The sequence below is a fragment of the Eschrichtius robustus genome, chromosome 19, assembly GCF_028021215.1.
Source record: "Eschrichtius robustus isolate mEscRob2 chromosome 19, mEscRob2.pri, whole genome shotgun sequence".
Lineage (NCBI taxonomy): Eukaryota > Metazoa > Chordata > Mammalia > Artiodactyla > Eschrichtiidae > Eschrichtius > Eschrichtius robustus.
Window position 1 is genome coordinate 32,024,528 of NC_090842.1, and position 17,294 is coordinate 32,041,821.

Sequence of the window (17,294 nt, forward strand, 5' to 3'; positions counted from 1 at the left end):
GGTTAGTAGGGGGACCTGGGTGTGGGGTATATGGGAACTCTCTGTACTATCGTCTCAATTTCTCTGTAAATCTAAACTGGTCTAAAAAAAATAAAGTCTATTAAAAACAAACAAATTCCTGGGTTGACCCTCAGAACCCCTGGCCTTCTGGTGCGCATTTGCACAGCTGTAGCAGAGCTGTGAATGAAGCCAGGCGCACCACCTGCCTGATGACAGACTGAAGAGAAGCAGCAGAGACAGCAGAATCTGCAGGGAGGGAGACAGTTCACTCCAAGGACACTGCATGCCTCTCCTCCATCAGACTCCTTGAGGTTAGGGCCTGTGCCTCTCTCATTAGACTGGCAGCCTTCCTAATGTGAGAAGTGGATCTCCCCTGTCAGACTGGGCAGCCCCTGAGGGGCAGGGCCCACTTTTCCTCTTGAGGAGCTCAAGGAGGCCCTTCTCAGTAGCCCCAGGAGCCACAAATTCTCTATATGCATTTTATCTTCCTTTATGTAAGTCAAGGTTTTTTATATGAGTGGGAAAAGAGGTTATGCACAAAACATACATTTTTAAAAACTGAAGTAGAGTTAATTTACAATGTTGTGTTAGTTTCAAGTGTACAGCAAAGTGATTCCGTTATACATACATACATATACATGTGTATGTGTGTGTATATATATATATATATATATATATATATTCTTTTTCAGATTCTTTTGCATTATAGGTTATTACAAGATATTGAGTATAGTTGCCTGTGCCATACAGTAGGTCCTGTTGTTTAACAAAATGTACATTCTTTAAAGGCTGGCAAAAGGTCTGCTTGCTCCAAAATAACAGGACTCCTAACTCTTTGGATAAGCATAACCAATGCTCATAAGCAGCAAACTCAATAATTTGCATTTAGTGCCTTAAGCCTCCTCTTCCACCCCCTCCCTCTCCAGTGCCCCTTGTATCCCAGTCCTCAGGAATAGACGAGTGATAACAGTAGTAATAGCTTAAAACTGTGATGCTGCCGATTCTATAATGGAGCAAAACTCTACATCCCAGAAAGCTGCTTCTTGGTTGCAAGAAGCTGTTACTTGGAGGCACACAGCAAGTCACCCCAAAATGTGGGGACAGTGTATCAGTAGAATGCATACAAAATGTCTGTGATGACTGATCTGCAAAAGTTCTTAAGGACAGGACAGGATGTGCCTCTGGACAAAGCAGGAAGAGCAAGGCCTGGAAATCAAATCAAGACTTGACAATGGAAAAAAAAAAAAGGAAAGCCAATTGTATTAACATAAGCTGAAAAATATTAGGTAGAGAGAAATGGTGATGTCTGAGGAGCTGAGAAAAGGGGGTAAGAAAGAGCAAGTCTTTGAGAGTCTATCTTGTCTCCCACGTTGTCCAGGGTAGTGGGAATCCCTTGAGCATTCCAGGCAGCTCAGAGCGTCCCAGAATTCTCTCTTGATAGGGATCTTAAGGTTGGTCCAGGGAGCAGCAGGAAGGCAAAGATTCGGTAATTGATTAGTCACGTCTATGATGAGCACAGAGATGGGGAATCAGGCCAGTAGTGCTGCCATTCTGGACCGCTGTATCCCTCAGAGGATACAAATATCTTAGGCCATCCTGGCTATTAAAATCATTCATCTTGTTCACCTTGTTTGGATTCCAGGAATGCCAAGCTTCTAAGTAGAATCTGGCATCCCCTGTGACTTTCCTACAGGGGAAAGAATGTGCTGATAGGCTGACATAAAGTCTTCAGGCTGCTTCACGGTGCTTGCCCCATTGTGATTTAATATACTTGTGGTCTGGCTTCCTCACCAGGCTGCTGTGAATTTGGTGATTCTGTCCTTTTTAGCCTGATCAGTTCCATGTGCACTAAAGGCACTCCATCTCTGACCTGCAGCGAATGAGTGGCATCACCAGCCTCCAGCCCCCTGTCATGCTGGCCCCGAGGGGTTCTTCTCCTGACATTGCCAGCCAGCTGCGCTTTGCCACGTCAGTCACCCCGACCGCAGCCATCTACCCTGAGCCCGGAATGAGCTGTGGGAGGCCTGCAAGAAAAGTGCTACAGCGACCAAAATAAGTTCTGTTGGAATAAAAAAGAATAAGGAAGAAAGAGGTCCTGTGCTTGGGGCAAGATGCCAAGAACACATGACAGAAAACAAGCAGAAGGAATTGGCAATGTTTAATCTAGAGCAGGGAAGATCCGGGAGGGCCAACCAGTTCCCTGTCTTCAAATACCTGAAGGACTGCAGTGATGCAAAGGGGAGAGATTTGCTCCCTGGGGCTCCAGAAGAAAGTATGACAACGAAGGGGTGGCAGATACAGGGAGAGAAATTTCGGTGAGATAAAAAAGCGGAACTTTTAAAGGCAGTTTTCCTTTAATATCAGTCATTCAAATATCACCACTTTTATTTTTCTTCTTTCTTCTGTCACGTTTGCGAGAAGCAGTGTAACTCAGCGATTAGGAACACAAACTGGAACAGAAACGCTTGGGTTCATTTTCCAGTCCTGTCACTTACTAGCTACATAACTTTGGGCAAGTTACCTTACTTTCCCGTGCCTGTTTTCTCTGCTAATAATAGTACCTACCTCAAATAGTACTTAACCCATGTGACTGTGGTGAAAATTGATTAAAGTATACATGCAAAGTGCTTAGGATAGCGCCCAGCACACAGTATGTGCTCAGCAAATGGTAGCAACTATTATTTTTTATTATAATCTCATACCACTTATACTATTATTTACTATTTTTAAGTAGACACATTATTTATCTAAATTATTTGAAAGGAAACTTTATATTACTACTGTAAAGGCAAAGCCAGAAACACTTGCCATGTATAGATGGAAACTGTACAAATAAACATAAAACAATGTTATTAAATCTTAGCTAGCTGCTGTTGCCTGTTCCATCCCCTGTATTTGAGGACTGCTGCCTTTTCCGTAAGAAGGGAGCCGAGCAAGTGTTACAAAAACGGTCTGGTACTTCACTGAGACTTGTTTTGTTGACTGTAGTCAGAAGGCAGAGTCTGGCAAGTTTAAGGAAGTGAAAGGCCAGTGTGGTTGCAGCTCCTGCTCTAGGGAGAGAGGCAGGGCCGGATCAAAGGGACGGTGTAAAAAGGAAATACCTCTCCAAGAATGAGGCTTCGTCATCTTTAGCACCACAGTGCTCTGCCATACCGAATCATCTCACCAGGCACCCAGTGGTATGATCAGCACACTTCAAAAAGCAGGCAGAAACACTTCATAGACCACCGCGCTCCCCAGCGCCCCCCGGAGGAAACCTGCAGACAGTTTCCAGACACACCCCCTGCCTCTCACTTCTTTCTACTCGAAGACATTTTCTGGCGGCAGGCTGCGTACTCCTGACCGCACGCAGAAGTTGGGGGTCTGCTGGGACGCACAGTGTCTCCGAGCAGCCCCAGAGAGACTGAGCCGTTTGCCCCAAGGTAACTCACTCATCGACACATCCTTTACTGGCTCTCCTCCCTTCTCCGGTCCGTTTCACTCTCACTGGGCTTTCTGGGATCACCTCCCAAATGAATTCTGGGCACCCAAGTCCTGGTCTCACGATCTATTTTGGAGAAACCCCAGCTATGGCACAGTTTAACTGTGGCGCTCGAGAAATGGCTGAGAATGTTCTATGGAGATTCATGAATCAGGTAAGAATTCAACCAGGAGGACATTTAGTCTCCTTCTGATACTTAGGTCCATGATTCTAGATCGAGTCAGCAAACTACAGCCCACGGCCCATGGGCTCTCCCACTGCCTGTTTTTGTACAGCCTGTGAGCTAAGAATGGTTTTTACAATTTTAAATGGTTGGGGGGATAAAATCAAAACGAGAATAACATTTTATGGTCCATAAAAATGATAATGAAACCCAGATTTCAGTGTCCATCAATAAAGTTTTATTGGAACACAGCTACACTCATTCATTCCCATATTGTCTACGGCCGCTTTTACTCCATAACTGCAGAGTTGAGTAGTTGCAGCTGAAACCATATATGGTCCACGAGGCTCAAAACGTTTACTATCTGGCCCTTTAGAGAAGAGTTTGCTGACCCCTATTCAAGATCATTATCCTGCAGGGACAAGAGGCAGATTGAGACCTGGTTGCCCAGTGGATGGGAAGCCCATCACCAGACCTAGTATTTAGGCGGTTTTTGGATCAGATGTTCACAGCTCCTTTTCCTACATCTCTGTGACCACCCTCACGACTCCCTCTGCCCTCTGCAGGTACCTAGGACTCCTCCACTGAGGCATTAATGTTTTTATACCAGGAGTAATTTTATTTTTAAAAGGGCATGAGACCTTTTCTTCCCCACACTCTGCCCATTGTCCCAGGTGGTTTCATCGACTCTTGATGGCTTCAGTTACTCATTCTTGCCCAAATCAAACCAAATCTCCAGCCCAGGATCGTGTCCTGGATCTCAGATCAACACTCAGATGTCTGCTCAACATTAGATTAAGATGGGGGTGGGGAGATGGGTTTTGCTGCTTATCAGTGGTGTAACTTTGAGCAAGGCATGTAACTGACTGGGGCATCAATTTCATCACCTGTCAAAGGTGGAAACAACCCCGCCCAGCCTGCCAGGATTACTGTGCTAATTGGACGAAAGGTGAGCTGCCCACAAAACACTGCCATCTGGCCCCAGCCTCCCTCTCCAGCATATTATCGGGCCTCTGCTTCCTCTGATCACTATACTCCCTGCACACTGGCTCTCCTTGAGCTCCTTGACTTTGCCGAGTTCTCACCTACCTCTGGGCCTTTGCACATGCTGCTTCTTCTGCCCGAAATACTTTCTCCTCATCTCACCCCCCACCCTGGCTGCTTCTCAGCCTTTCTGACCCCTAATCCATATGTATGCCTTTCTGTATGCCTCTCCATCTTTGTGCTTGATTCTCTCAGTGCATGTGCAGTGATGTCTAATCAGAGTCAATTCTCATTATTCACAGTGGTTATATTCTATAAAGTTGCCATGAACATGGAACTGGCAAATAGTGATCTATTGCTCCTAAGGGAAAAACCTAAGGTTAGGTTTCTGCAAGCCTCTGGTCACATTTTCGTCAACAGATCAATACCTAACCTTATTTTATGGGTGTTTCTGTTTCAAGACCCCTTATTTAATATATATTGTTGATTCATTCACATTGAACTCACAGCCAATACTACTACAACTCATGCCTGAACAAAGCTTATCTAACACACATTTTCTCCATAAGGCACATCGCAGCCTTCTTGTGCTTGGGAACACTGGACAGCACTTCAGCACTATGTTTGGGGGTGACTTTAAACAGCAAAATCACCAATAGAAAGCACAAAAATGCAAAACACACAAACAAACAAAAAAAACCATGGCACTAAATAGACCACAAAAAGGACACTTGTTCACAGTTCTGAGAGCTGAAACAAGAAAGCAGTGTCATCTTGTTTTGACCTCAGCTGGGAATACGTGTGCTGAGCGACTCAAATTTTTTGCCACTCCGTTTGCGTCCATGAATGACCATGAGAAGCGCTGTGGCTCCTGATTTGGGGGTTACAAATAAATTTTAGCGAGTGGGAGAATTTGCAAATATGGAATCTGCAAATAATGAGGATCCACTGTACTTTCTTCCCATTTCTCTCATTCACTAGCATGTGAGTTCACTGAGGACTGGTTTACCTCTGTCTTAACGTTTTATCTCTAGCGCCTGGAAAACAGCCTGGCACATAGTAGGCTCTCAATAATAAATCCAGTTTAAATGAACACATGAGTCAATTCAGTGCAAGTGCTTCGTTGGCAGCAATGACAGCTAGTGTTTATGGAGGAGGCACCACGAGCTGCCCTGTGCTAAGTGCTTTTTCCCTGTTTCCTCTGTCAACAAGGGAAACGGCAGATTATTGTACTTTTGCCATGGGCTCTGGAATCAGACTGCCTGGGTTCAAACACAGGACCTGCCTTTTATTAGTTATTTAACCCTGAGCAAGTTCCTTGACCTCTCTGAGCCCCAGCTTCCTTCACTATCAAATGGGGTAGTTATAGTAGTACCTTGTGGGCTATGGTGATGAGTTGATGTGGCCATGCGAAGAAAGCATTTAGCACTGTGCGAGGCACAGGCAGGTCCGTAGTAAACATTACCTCTTATGGGCAATAATTCCCATGGCAACTCTAAGAGTTTTATATGATACTATCATACCCATTCTGCAGATGAAGGAACTGAGGCTAGGAGTGGTTCCATGAGTTTTCAAGAGTCACACAGCCCAGAAAGGGCTGGCTCTGGGAACTCCAAGCCTATGCTCATAACCGCTTTGGTGTAAATGTAGCATTTACTAATATGATGAGGGCTGCTCCAGGAGGCCCCCTGAACTTCTGTAGGATCTGGGTAAAAAGAAACCCACCTCTCTCATGAGTCTTTTCTCATATTCTACATCTGTGTCTTTCTGTTCCCTGCCCACTTTCGAGTTCAACCCTTTCAGAACCAGCCCTATTGGGAGGGAGGATGTTGGTTTGTTATCTTGGGTTTGACAGCTCAAAGGTGGAGATATTTCCTGCTTAAAAGGCATGTTGAAGAAGAAGGAGGAGGAGAAGAATCATCATTCTGGGCTGCAACAACCGTCCTCCTTTTTCTCCAACCCTTTAAATCAAGGATCCTCACACTTGGCTGCTAGCTGGGAATCTCCTGCGAAGCTCTGAAATGTCCAGATGCCCAGGCCCCAACCCAGACCTCCTACATCTGAGTCTCGGAGGCGGGTGGGGTGGGAGGGAAACGGGGTATCAGTATTTTTTAATGCTCCCCAGGCGATTCCAATGGGCAGGCAAGTTGGAGAAATGGTGCTTTGGATCTATTTAGCACCCAGCTCCAAAGCTGAAGTCGCTCTGGGCAGCAGTAACTCTTTTCTCCTCCTAGGACTGGCTGTTCGGGGATTCGGGCAGGCTCTCCAGAGGAACCAGCTAGTGGAGGATGTCTGCGTGCGAGCGACTGGCGTCCAGCTCTGCCCCTAGGCCCAGCTTGGCGACTGCGGGTCTCCAGGTCCCCGCAGGCAACGACACGTGCGGCCGCTCCGACCTGTCTGGTCGTCCGCGGAGACCGCCGGCAGGGCTCGCCGGCCGCCACGCTGCCCACCGCTCACCACAGAGGTTCGCGGGAAACGCCCGGGGCTCAGGAATCCTACCTTGGCTGTCGGCGCTGCCCTCCGGTGCCCGCAATCCTGAGACTCCGGTTCGATCTGTCGCCGGGCTCCGCGGTCGCTTTCGTCTGCGCCGGAGAGGCGCCCACTAGAGCGCAGGCGCCACCTAGTGGGCGCGGGGCGCCGGCTGGGAGGTGCGAGCGCAATCAATCCCGGGCGGAAATGCAGCCCGGGCTTCCCAATTGGGCGGTTTTCCTACGCGCTGCGCGCCCCGGGCGCAAATCCCGGCTGGGTGGGATCACCTTCACTCCTTAGAAGGCACTGGGAGCAGAACTTGCTGAACTTTCTTTTGGGGGCACGGAGTGGCCTGGAATGCAGAGTGGGATTTTCCTGGCGGGACTCGGGGATCTTGCCTTTCATCCAAAAGCTTTCAGTACACCCCAATGTGGCAGAGCCTCTCTTTTAAATATAGTGCGAACATCAGAAGATGCAAGGGACTGGGTTTCTCTCAAGCCCGGGGAGGCCTTTTCCCGACTAGCAACCCTATCTTTTTGCCCCGCCTCACACCCCGCACCTCCCCACCCCCTTGCCCTCCTACTCTGTTCCCTCCTGTCTCTTTAGCTGAGCTTTATTAAACACCCAGCCTTTGTCACACCCGGACACACAGGTCCCTAAGGAGCTGGCAACCCAAGTTATGTTTCTGACCCGGGTGACATTGACATTTCTTTGGTTGAGGCCGTCCTTGGCACTACAGGACATTTACTTCCCTCACTCCCTGGCGCTAAATGCCAGTAGGCACCTCATAGTCATTGTGACAACCAAAACCACCCCTTCATATTTCCAATTGTCTCCCGGGTTGGAGGAGCACTGCCCTAGGCTGAGAACCTATTAGCTGATTATTAAGGTCAGGAAAATGGTGGCTTATTGAAAGTGTGTACATTTCATTTATTTCTTCCTTCAACAAATGTTAACTGAGCACTTACTATGTGCCACTTTCCTACGAACAAGGGATACTACAAAGGACAAAACAGCTCAAAATTTCTGCCCTTGTTGAATTCACATTTATGTAACAAATTAACTTTTAGCACACACACAAAGGCAATGCAATGTAATTGAGCTCTTCGCAGGATAAGTACAGGATTTATTTTTTTTTTTAAATACATCAATTTATATAGTGCCCTGGTGATGGAGACAAGTTTGGCAAAAACTTCTTTTTAGGCAATTTATCTCTGTGGTGATTTTGGGGGATAAGTTCACCAGTGGAAATATTAGACGCACTCTGTGACAGTGAGACCTGAGCCAATCCCCCATCCCCCCACCTTCGTGTGCCTATTTAAACTTTGGTCTCTCTGTACTGGTGTCATCTGGTCAAAGTGACCATCAAGGGTAGAGGAGGAGGGGAAGGAGGAGGGGGAGGGGGAGGGAGTATTACCTATGAGCAATACCTGGAGGGGCAAGGGGTTCGCGCGCGCACGTGCATGTGTGCGTGTGTGCGTGTGTCACTGACAGGGGCCACCCCCAGCCTACTTAGGGCTGGCTCCTGCCCTGGTGAAGGTGAATCAGTCAGAGAAGTGCTGACAGGTACACTTCCCATTCTGTCACTTTAAAGTGTCTCTGAGTCACTTCCAGTCCTTGCAAGAGCTCCCTCCTCCTCCCCTACGCACCACCCCACTTTGGCCCAAAGCTTGCCCCAGCAAAGACCTAGATTATAACCTCTGCAAGTCTGATGCCAGGCATCACCTGATGAGGTTAAAGGTTTCCTAAGGACTTTAAGAAGAACTCTCCCCTGAGTTCTTCTAGCATTTTGTTCATTCCACTAATCACAGTGCTTTGGAAACTGTGGTTATCAACAGGTCTGTTTTCTGCATAGGTCCTCCGTAGGTGATCTCCTTGAGGGTCTGCGCCATGTTGGATAGGTAAAAGTAGTGTCAATAATAATAATCTGTAATGTATTAGGCACTAAGAATTTTAGATTGACTAGTTGAATCCTCACAATAATCCTATGAAGTAATCACTATTATTTTACCCATTTTATTGATGAAGAAACTGAGACTTATAATGCTTAAGTAATTTGCCTTGGGTGGGAGAATTAGCAAGTGGTGTGGCCAGGACCTGAATTTGGATTGCCTGCCTGCAGAACCTTTGCCTCTGAGCACTCCACGGCTGTTGATGGGGCACCTGCATAACCGTGCTGGGCACTGTGTTTTAGATACGGGACAGCATGAACAAGGGCCTCTCATTTTTATCCCTCTGTGCTCTTGTTCTGTCCACTCTTTCCTTCAAAGGGAGAATTTTGTGTGCTGCATTTTGTTTTTTAATAAATTCATAATGTTATGAGATGTAACCTATTTTTAGTAGGTGAGGGCTTGTTTATCTTCTAGAAGGTTGCTCCATTAATGAGGGTGAGGGAAATTCCCTGGCCGTCCAGTGGTTAAGATTTCGTGCTTTCACTGCCGTGGCCAGGGTTCGATCCCTGGTCGGGGAACTAAGATCCCTCAAGCCACGTGGCTCGGCCAAGAAAAAAAGAAAGAGGGTGAGAATCCTCTATTGTCCAAAGTGGATGGAGCTGGAAATGGGTCACCGGGGGCATGGACAGGATGTCAGGACCCTGGCAGAAGGAGGGGTAGAGAAGGAAGGAGGCTAGGATGCCAGAGACCAACAACAAAGGGACAGGTGCCTATCCCAGGAAAGTCACTTGGTCTTGCGAGGCTGGCCCTTGGACTAAATGATAACTTGACTTTTGGGGTCATATATGTTTACGGCAGAAGTAAGTTTGGTCACTTTTTGGTCATGAACGGCATCTGCAAACCCTGCCAGATATTATGAGGTATATTAGCAGGATGACATATATGCTGTTTCATTGACTCTTCCCAAAAGTCCAGGAAACTGAGAGTCAGAGAGGTTAAACAACTTGCTGAAGGCCACACAACATGTACGCTGTAGAGTTAGTATTCAATCTCAGGTTCTTCTCAGGCTGAATCTGGTGCTTCTAACCATGACCATTAGCTGCCTTTCCATAAACAAATGGTGAATTGAACTGAACTCCTCAGGAGGGATTTGCAGTTCTTCATTTTGGCCAGGATGTCCTTTCCTCCTCTACCTGCTAATATTCTGCTTATCCTTCTGGGTCCAGCTAGAGGAATCCCTTCCCTATCCCCTTTTCCCAGTGTGACCTTTTTCCTGTATTAAAGCACTTACAGCGTTCTGCCTCATGGTTTAATTCCCTGCAAAGATGTTGCCTTCCCCAACAGATTCTATGCCCTTGAGAACAGGATCCACGTGGATTATGCTAGGTGGTTTGTTTACCTCTCCACATCTGCTCTCCTTTTCCACCCTGCTCTGCATCCTGGGAGGCTGACCTAAATGGGCAAGACCGAAGGCTTCTATGCCCACTGGCCTCAAGTTGGGTTTGGCCAATGGGAGCCCTGGGAGGGACTGGAGGGAGGGAGGAAAATTAGGTTGGGGTGCTTACAGCCCCAACTCCCTTCCTGCAGGGTGCCTTGGGCCGGCCACTCTTCTGCGCTACAGTCATAGCTATAAGGTGACCCTCTGCACGCAGCCCCCTCTGCTTCCACATCCAGGTCTCCTGAATTGCAATTCACTAAGGTTCTGGAGACTGGGCAACACCCCACATGGAACCTTGTAGCATGCGGCTCAATAAACAGCTGTTAAGCTAAATTAGGGGCAGGTGTGTTTGTTTGTTCGTTTGTTCAAATGAAAAGCAGGAGAGAAAGGATTTTAAATGATCTTGAGAACTAGGACCAGATGGCAAATAAGCTCCTAGGCTCCTGGCAAACAGTTTTTATTTATTTTTTTGTTTGGATGATCTTAACTTCTTTTCCTTAAATTAATATACAGCAAATTTGACTTTAAAAATTTTCAGGTACAATTCTATGAATTTCAGCACGTGTTTAGATTTGTGTAACTACCACCACAATTAGGACACAGAACACCAAAAACTCTCAAGCCATCACTTTGCAGTGACACCACTGATCTGTTCTCCATCCTTATATTTTTGTCTTTTTGAGAATGTCATATAAATGAAATCAAACAGTAGGTAACCTTTAGGCTTCTTTCACTCATGAACATCTTTGAAATTCCGTTACGTGTAACGACAGTTTTTCCTTTTTATTGCTGAGTAATATTGTGCTGCATGAATGTACCACAGTTTATTTATCCATTCACATTTGGGTTGTTTCTAGTTATTGATTATTAACAGAGCTGCTCTAAATATTTGTGTGCAGGTTTTTGTGTGAACGTAGGTTTTCATTTCCCTTGGGTAATGTTATGGACTGGATGCGTTGTCCCCCCCAAATTCATATGTTGAAGCCCCAATCCCCAGTGTGACTGCATTTGGAGATAGGGCTTTTATGGAGGTAATTAGGTTAGATGAGGTCATAAGGATGGGGCCCTAATCTCACTGAACTAGTGTCCTTATAAGAGAAAGGGACACCAGAGTTCTCTCTCTTTGTGAGCACAGGGGAACGACCATGTAGAGATGCATCAAGAAGGTGGCCATCTGCGAACCAGGAAAAGAGCTCTCACCAGAAACCAAATTTGCCAACACCTTGGTTATGGACTTCTAGCTCCAGACCTGTGAGAAAATGTCTATTGTTTAAGCTTCTGAGTTTGTGGCATTTTGTTATGGCAGCCAGAGTAGACTGATACAGGTAAATATTCTATGGTAAGTGTATGTTTAACCTTATGAGAAACTGCCAGACGGTTTTCCAGAGTGGCTTTACCATTTTGCATTCCCACCAGCAGCACATGAGAGTTCTGGTTGCTCTGAAGCTTTGCCAACATATGGTATTATCATTAGTTTTTATTTGTGTTTTTTATGTTGATACTCTCTGCGTGCTACGTTTTGTAGGTGGTAAAAGTCAAGGAAGCATTTTATTTTATTTTTATTTTTAAAAATTTTTTATTTATTTTACTTACTTGTTTTTGGCTGTGTTGGCTCTCTGTTGCTGTGTGCGGCCTTTCTCTGGTTGTGGCGAGCGGGGGCTGCTCTTTGTTGAGGTGCGCGGGCTTCTCATTGTGGTGGCTCCTCTTGTTGTGGAGCATGGGCTCTAGGTGTGCGGGCTTCAGTAGTTGTGGTGCACGGGCTCTAGAGCACAGGCTCAGTAGTTGTGGCACACGGGCTTAGTTGCTCCGCGGCATGTGGGACCTTCCCGGACCAGGGCTCGAACCCATGTCGCCTGCATTGGCAGGCGGATTCATAACCACTGCGCCACCAGGGAAGTCCCAAGGAAGCATTTTAAAGCTGAAAATATTTTGAAAGTATCCTACTGTGGTCCCATCCATCATTGGGTGGTCCATTTCTCTTTCCTTGTCTTTCCGCTGGCCTCATTCTATTCCTAGGGCAATGTCCCCTAGGCAGAGCCAGCTAGTGATCTGGCAAATTAGAGTCTTCATCAGAGGTGAATCCATCTCTGAGAAAGCTGAGGAAGAGGTTAGGTGTGGGTAGGTCTGGCTTTACAGGCCTTATGCTTCATTTAAACTTCTGTTGTCACCATCTTGAAATTCTTAATAATTTTTGAACAAGGGCTCACATTTTAATTTCACGTGGGCCCTTCAATTATGTAACCAGTCCTGGGTGTGAGTGTCACAGGCAAGGCAAGGCTGCTCACCAGGTTCACTCAGAAAGGGGCCCTCATCTGTCTCACCAACCACACCTCTAAACTAAGCCAAGCCCAACCTGAGGGTTTGACCTGTCTCCTTGGTGCTCCTGCTGCCTGTCTTTTGTGCTGACTTGGGATGAGCATGATTAATTTGGAGGCTTCACAAGAGACTTGTTGGCTTAGGATCCCAGTATCCAAACGAGGATTTGCCTTAATTAGGACTTCTTAACTGGAAGGCAAATGGAACCTCCCTCTTCCACCCTGACACCCCCAAAATGTACTTTGGCGTTTATATGGGAGCGGTAAATCGACAGCATTATAATGTCCTCCTAAGTGTCACTCTGCCAGCCCGGTTGGCAAGAAGCTCATTCAAAGAAAGGTGATTTACAGGGGAGTCTTACCACATTCCTGTGGATCACTGAATGCCTAAGTCCAGGAAGATGAATGGTGTTAACCAGAGGCAGTGGGGGTGGCAGCAGGAGGGGACAAGGAGTGGGAAGGTCACAGGGTGTGCAGGCAGCATCCTGAGCTGGCTGCCAACCACGCACGTGACCTCAGGCCATCAACCTAACCACTCTGGACTCAGTGATTCCCCCTCTAGCGTGGCTTAACAATACTCCCTCATAGGACTGTTTGATTGTGAGGAATAAACGAGAGGACATGTGTAAGACATCCGAGGCTGGCATGTACCCACCCCTCCGGAAGTGAATGGAGTTGGTGTCACCTTTGACCGCTGTGTGCATACTCGGGGAAGAATACAGTCTGTGCTTCTCTGAAAAGGTACTACATGGACCTGCTTGATCCTCTTTGCAGCTTCCTGGGAGCTGCGCCAGAATTATCGGGCCCCTTTTGGAGTTAGGAAAAAGAAAGGGAGGTGATCAGAAAGTAAAAGAGGAGTTAAATATAGAGCATTTGTTTACAGCTTTGAAAACTTTTACCCATGTGTCCCGGATTAAAAGAGCAATGACAGGGCTTCCCTGGTGGCACAGTGGTTAAGAATCCGCCTGCCAATGCAGGGGACACGGGTTCGAGCCCTGGTCTGGGAAGATCCCACATGCCACAGAGCAACTAAGCCCGTGAGCCACAACTACTGAAGCCCGCGCACCTACAGCCCGTGCTCCACAAGAGAAGCCACCACGATAAGAAGCCTGTGCACAGCAATGAAGAGTAGCCCCCACTCGCCGCAACTAGAGAAAGCCTGCGTGCAGCAACGAAGACCCAACACAGCCAAAAATAAATAAATAAAAATAAATAAATTTATTTTTAAAAAAAAAGAGCAATGACAGGCCTACCAAACTGATGACACCTATGATGGTTTATGAAGATGGCCCGGTGGGGTCTTTAAAAGAGATAAGATGAACGTAGTGATAGAGTGGAATCCGGATGACCTGGGTTCTAATCCCAGCCCCGCTATTTCCAGGCTGTTAGACCTTAAATTATTCAACCTCTCTGTGCCTCAGTGTCTCCATCTGTCAAATGAGGATTAAATAACACAACCTGCCTCTTAGAGTTGTTGTGAGGATGGAACAAGATGATGAATGTAAACTGTACTTGGTACCAAGTAGCACTTGGTACCTGCTAATTTGTTTATTTATTTATTTATCTATGTATTTCTTTTTCCTTCTAGTTTCATTGAGATATAATTGATATATAACACTGTATAAGTTCAAGGTGTACAGCATAATGTTTTAGATTTTACACATCATGAAATGATTATCACAATAAGTTTAATGAACATCCACCATCCCTTAAAGATACAACATTAAAGAAACAAAAATTTGTGTATGTGTGTGATGAGAACTCTTAGCATTCACTCTGTTAACAACTTTCATATATAACATACGGCAGTGTTAATGCTTTTCGTTACTTACATGTTTGGGTAAACCCTGGAGTCCACGATCTTAGCCCCATTCCTCAACCCCGGGTGGAGGTGGCCTTCTAGGGTAGGGGAATGGCCTCCAAGCGGGGGGTCTGTGAGTCCCAGAACTGAATATGGCCCTGGGACATGGAGGAAGGGCACAGCTAGTTGCTTAGTAACAGGGCTTTCTTTGCAGCCAAGAGAGGGCTGGTGTTTGCAGGTAACTAGGTGGGGGGTTGTAATTTGTAAAGAAGAAGTTACCGGTTAAACAAAAGGGAATTCTTCTGATGGAATGAATAGGGCTTGGTGCTAGCAGGAGGAGCCCCCTTCCAGGCCCTGCCCATCCCACAGATGGGGCGGGGGGGTGGGGGGGGTGTCATTATGCAGATTGGACTGGTGTCTTCCTGTGACCATAGAAACGGAACCCGGTCTCTTTCAGCTGTGCTCTGAGGAAGGGTTACTTAACTCTGGCACCTGAGGGTCAGCTACGCAGAGCCGCCTCACCTCGGGACATCCCAGGGCACTCACCCTCTGCGTCCAGCTGAGATGGGCTGCCACTCCAGCAAGAGCACCAAGGTGGCGGGGGAGTCCCAGAAACCCGCAGAACAGCCCGAGGGAGAGGAGCCAAATCTGGGGGCTGGCACAGAGGCAGCAGATGGCAAAGACGCCTCCTTGAAGGATGGTGCCCCTGAGCAGAAGAACTGAGGTGCTTCTCTCTGGATTCGGACCCTCACCTCATCCGTGGCACTGCCTTTGGGCCAGTGAGACTCGGGGCAAACCCCATCCTGAGAAGCTCCAAAGAGAGGGAGGAGAGAGACATCCCCGCCTTTGGGATTCAGGCTGCAGAAATTACCTTCATCGGGCTTTGCTCTGGAGCTGAGAGGGACATGTGGCCACGGGGGGTCCTATCTCCCCAGCTCTCCGACAGAGAGGACAAAAGAAGTCTTCACGCATCCTGGGACTTTCCCTGAGCTTCTGGAAACGGGGGAGCCCCATAGCAGACTGCTCTGGCTCTGGTGAATCTCTGCTGCTAAGCTGTGACTGTCTAGTGACCCTACCCCCTTCCATGTGCCTCACTTTCCTGAACTCTGAAAGCTCTGTGGTCACAGCATCGATGGGGACGTGTGGCACTCAGTTTCTTTCTTTCCTTCTTTCTTTTTTTTTTTTTTGGTTTGTTTTTTTCTCTCTCCTTTTTTCTAATAGCTGGCTGAATAGCCAGTGCCCGTCACAGGAAGGTTTGGGGTTTGGCTCACTCCACACTGTTTGTATGAATACTTTAATATTTAACTTGGAGAATTGTTAATGAATTATGGGAACAATCGGGATCAGACTGTGATCATGGCAATGGGAGACAACAAGGCCTTGATCATCCAGTAAGTGGAACACTGAGTGCTGGTGGGAAGGAAGGAGGAGGGATTCGTGTTCTTGGTTTTTTAATCCCCAGAAAAATGTCCCTCTGCTGATGTTCCTGTGTCTCCTCACATCAAGAGTCTGTTAATCTGAACCCTCTAGCGTCTGAGCTATCTGTAGCCAGCCTTTGGAAATACTTCACTGTTTACTGACATGTCTGTCAGCTTCTCTTTTTTCCCCCCTTGCATGTGTTTTGTTTTTAATTTGACCCCAAAGCATTTTAATTTGAAATCAAATGGATATGTTTGCAAATAAATGATGACATAACACGTTTGAAAGACCGGACTGGGGAGCTGGGATTAGAGTATCAGCGGGGGAGTGTGGGTGTGATTCTGTAGAATGCAAGTGAGCGAAGGGGCTATGGAGACAGCACGTTACTGGAAATGACCCTTCTTCTTTGGCCATCGAAACCTCAGAAACTGAAGAGGATTCTTTTGAGGATCTGGCAACTGGGGTAAAGAGCAGGGAAGAAGGAAGGACAAGAAGTAGAGCCTGCAAATTGACTGCAGAGCGTTCCTTTTGCTTCAGCGGAGCCTGATGTCTTTTAGGGAGGGAGCAGGAGAGATGGGGCCTCCTCAGCTGGCCTGAAGCCCTGCTTTTTCCCCGGGGGTAGGAAACTTGCAGTGGGCCAGGAAACAGGCCTGGGCTTGCAGCTGGGGATCAGGAAGTTTGGGGCCTCTTTCTGCAGCTTTCTGGGCATAGGCCAAGCTCTGGTAACTGCTTTCAATTTTTTTTTTTTTTTTTTTAATACAATTCTGTTTTTCTCCCTCCTCCCACCTAATGGAAATTCACCCTGCAAAATAGGACAGTGTCTGGTAAGAAGCTGCTCACAGTATACACCCTCAGGACTCCTGGAAAAAGTTCTCAGCTGGTGGTGAGGTTTTGAGGCAGGGTGGTGCTTATTTCACCAGCTCCTGAGGGGCGAAACTCACTCAGCTTCTTACCAAATCAAGTGAAGGAGACTCCAGGTCCTTAGAAGTTCAGAAAACAGGGTGGTTTGTTTTACTTCCTTCTGGGATGGTGTAAAATGCTTGTTTAATTAAATTCAAGATCCCTGAGGGTTTTCAAAACTGGATTCTTCATCCACCTCCAGCTGTGGCAGGCATGCTGCAATTTGCCAGGAAGTTAATCTGTAACAGGAAATAGGACCCAGTTTCTTTGTAAGGACATTCCAATTGTGCCATTGGGGCCCAGTATCACTCATCTGTCTCCCTCTGATCAGGGCTCAAGTGCCTGGTGAAAGTGGCCAGAATTATGTTTACTCAAATGAGCTTTAAACTCTTTAAAGACAGTGTCTGCATAGACTTGGCCCATAACTTGAAA

At 46.9% G+C, this 17,294-nt stretch overlaps 2 protein-coding genes across 2 annotated transcripts in view; one reads left to right on the forward strand and one right to left on the reverse strand.

Moving 5' to 3' along the window:
• CHD9 (chromodomain helicase DNA binding protein 9) overlaps window positions 1–7,210 on the reverse strand; it is a 244,201-nt gene extending 236,991 nt beyond the window's left edge. Inside the window, exon 1 of the mRNA XM_068529053.1 lies at window positions 7,128–7,210. The gene's annotated coding sequence lies outside the window, so the exon portion shown is untranslated. The remainder of the gene's footprint in view (window positions 1–7,127) is intronic.
• Window positions 7,211–15,017: 7,807 nt separating this feature from the next.
• On the forward strand, window positions 15,018–16,181 carry CHD9NB (CHD9 neighbor). Its single transcript, XM_068529032.1, has one exon. It carries the CDS (start codon window positions 15,108–15,110, stop codon window positions 15,264–15,266), a length of 159 nt encoding a protein of 52 aa, XP_068385133.1. The 5' UTR covers window positions 15,018–15,107; the 3' UTR covers window positions 15,267–16,181.
• Window positions 16,182–17,294: the final 1,113 nt, after the last annotated feature.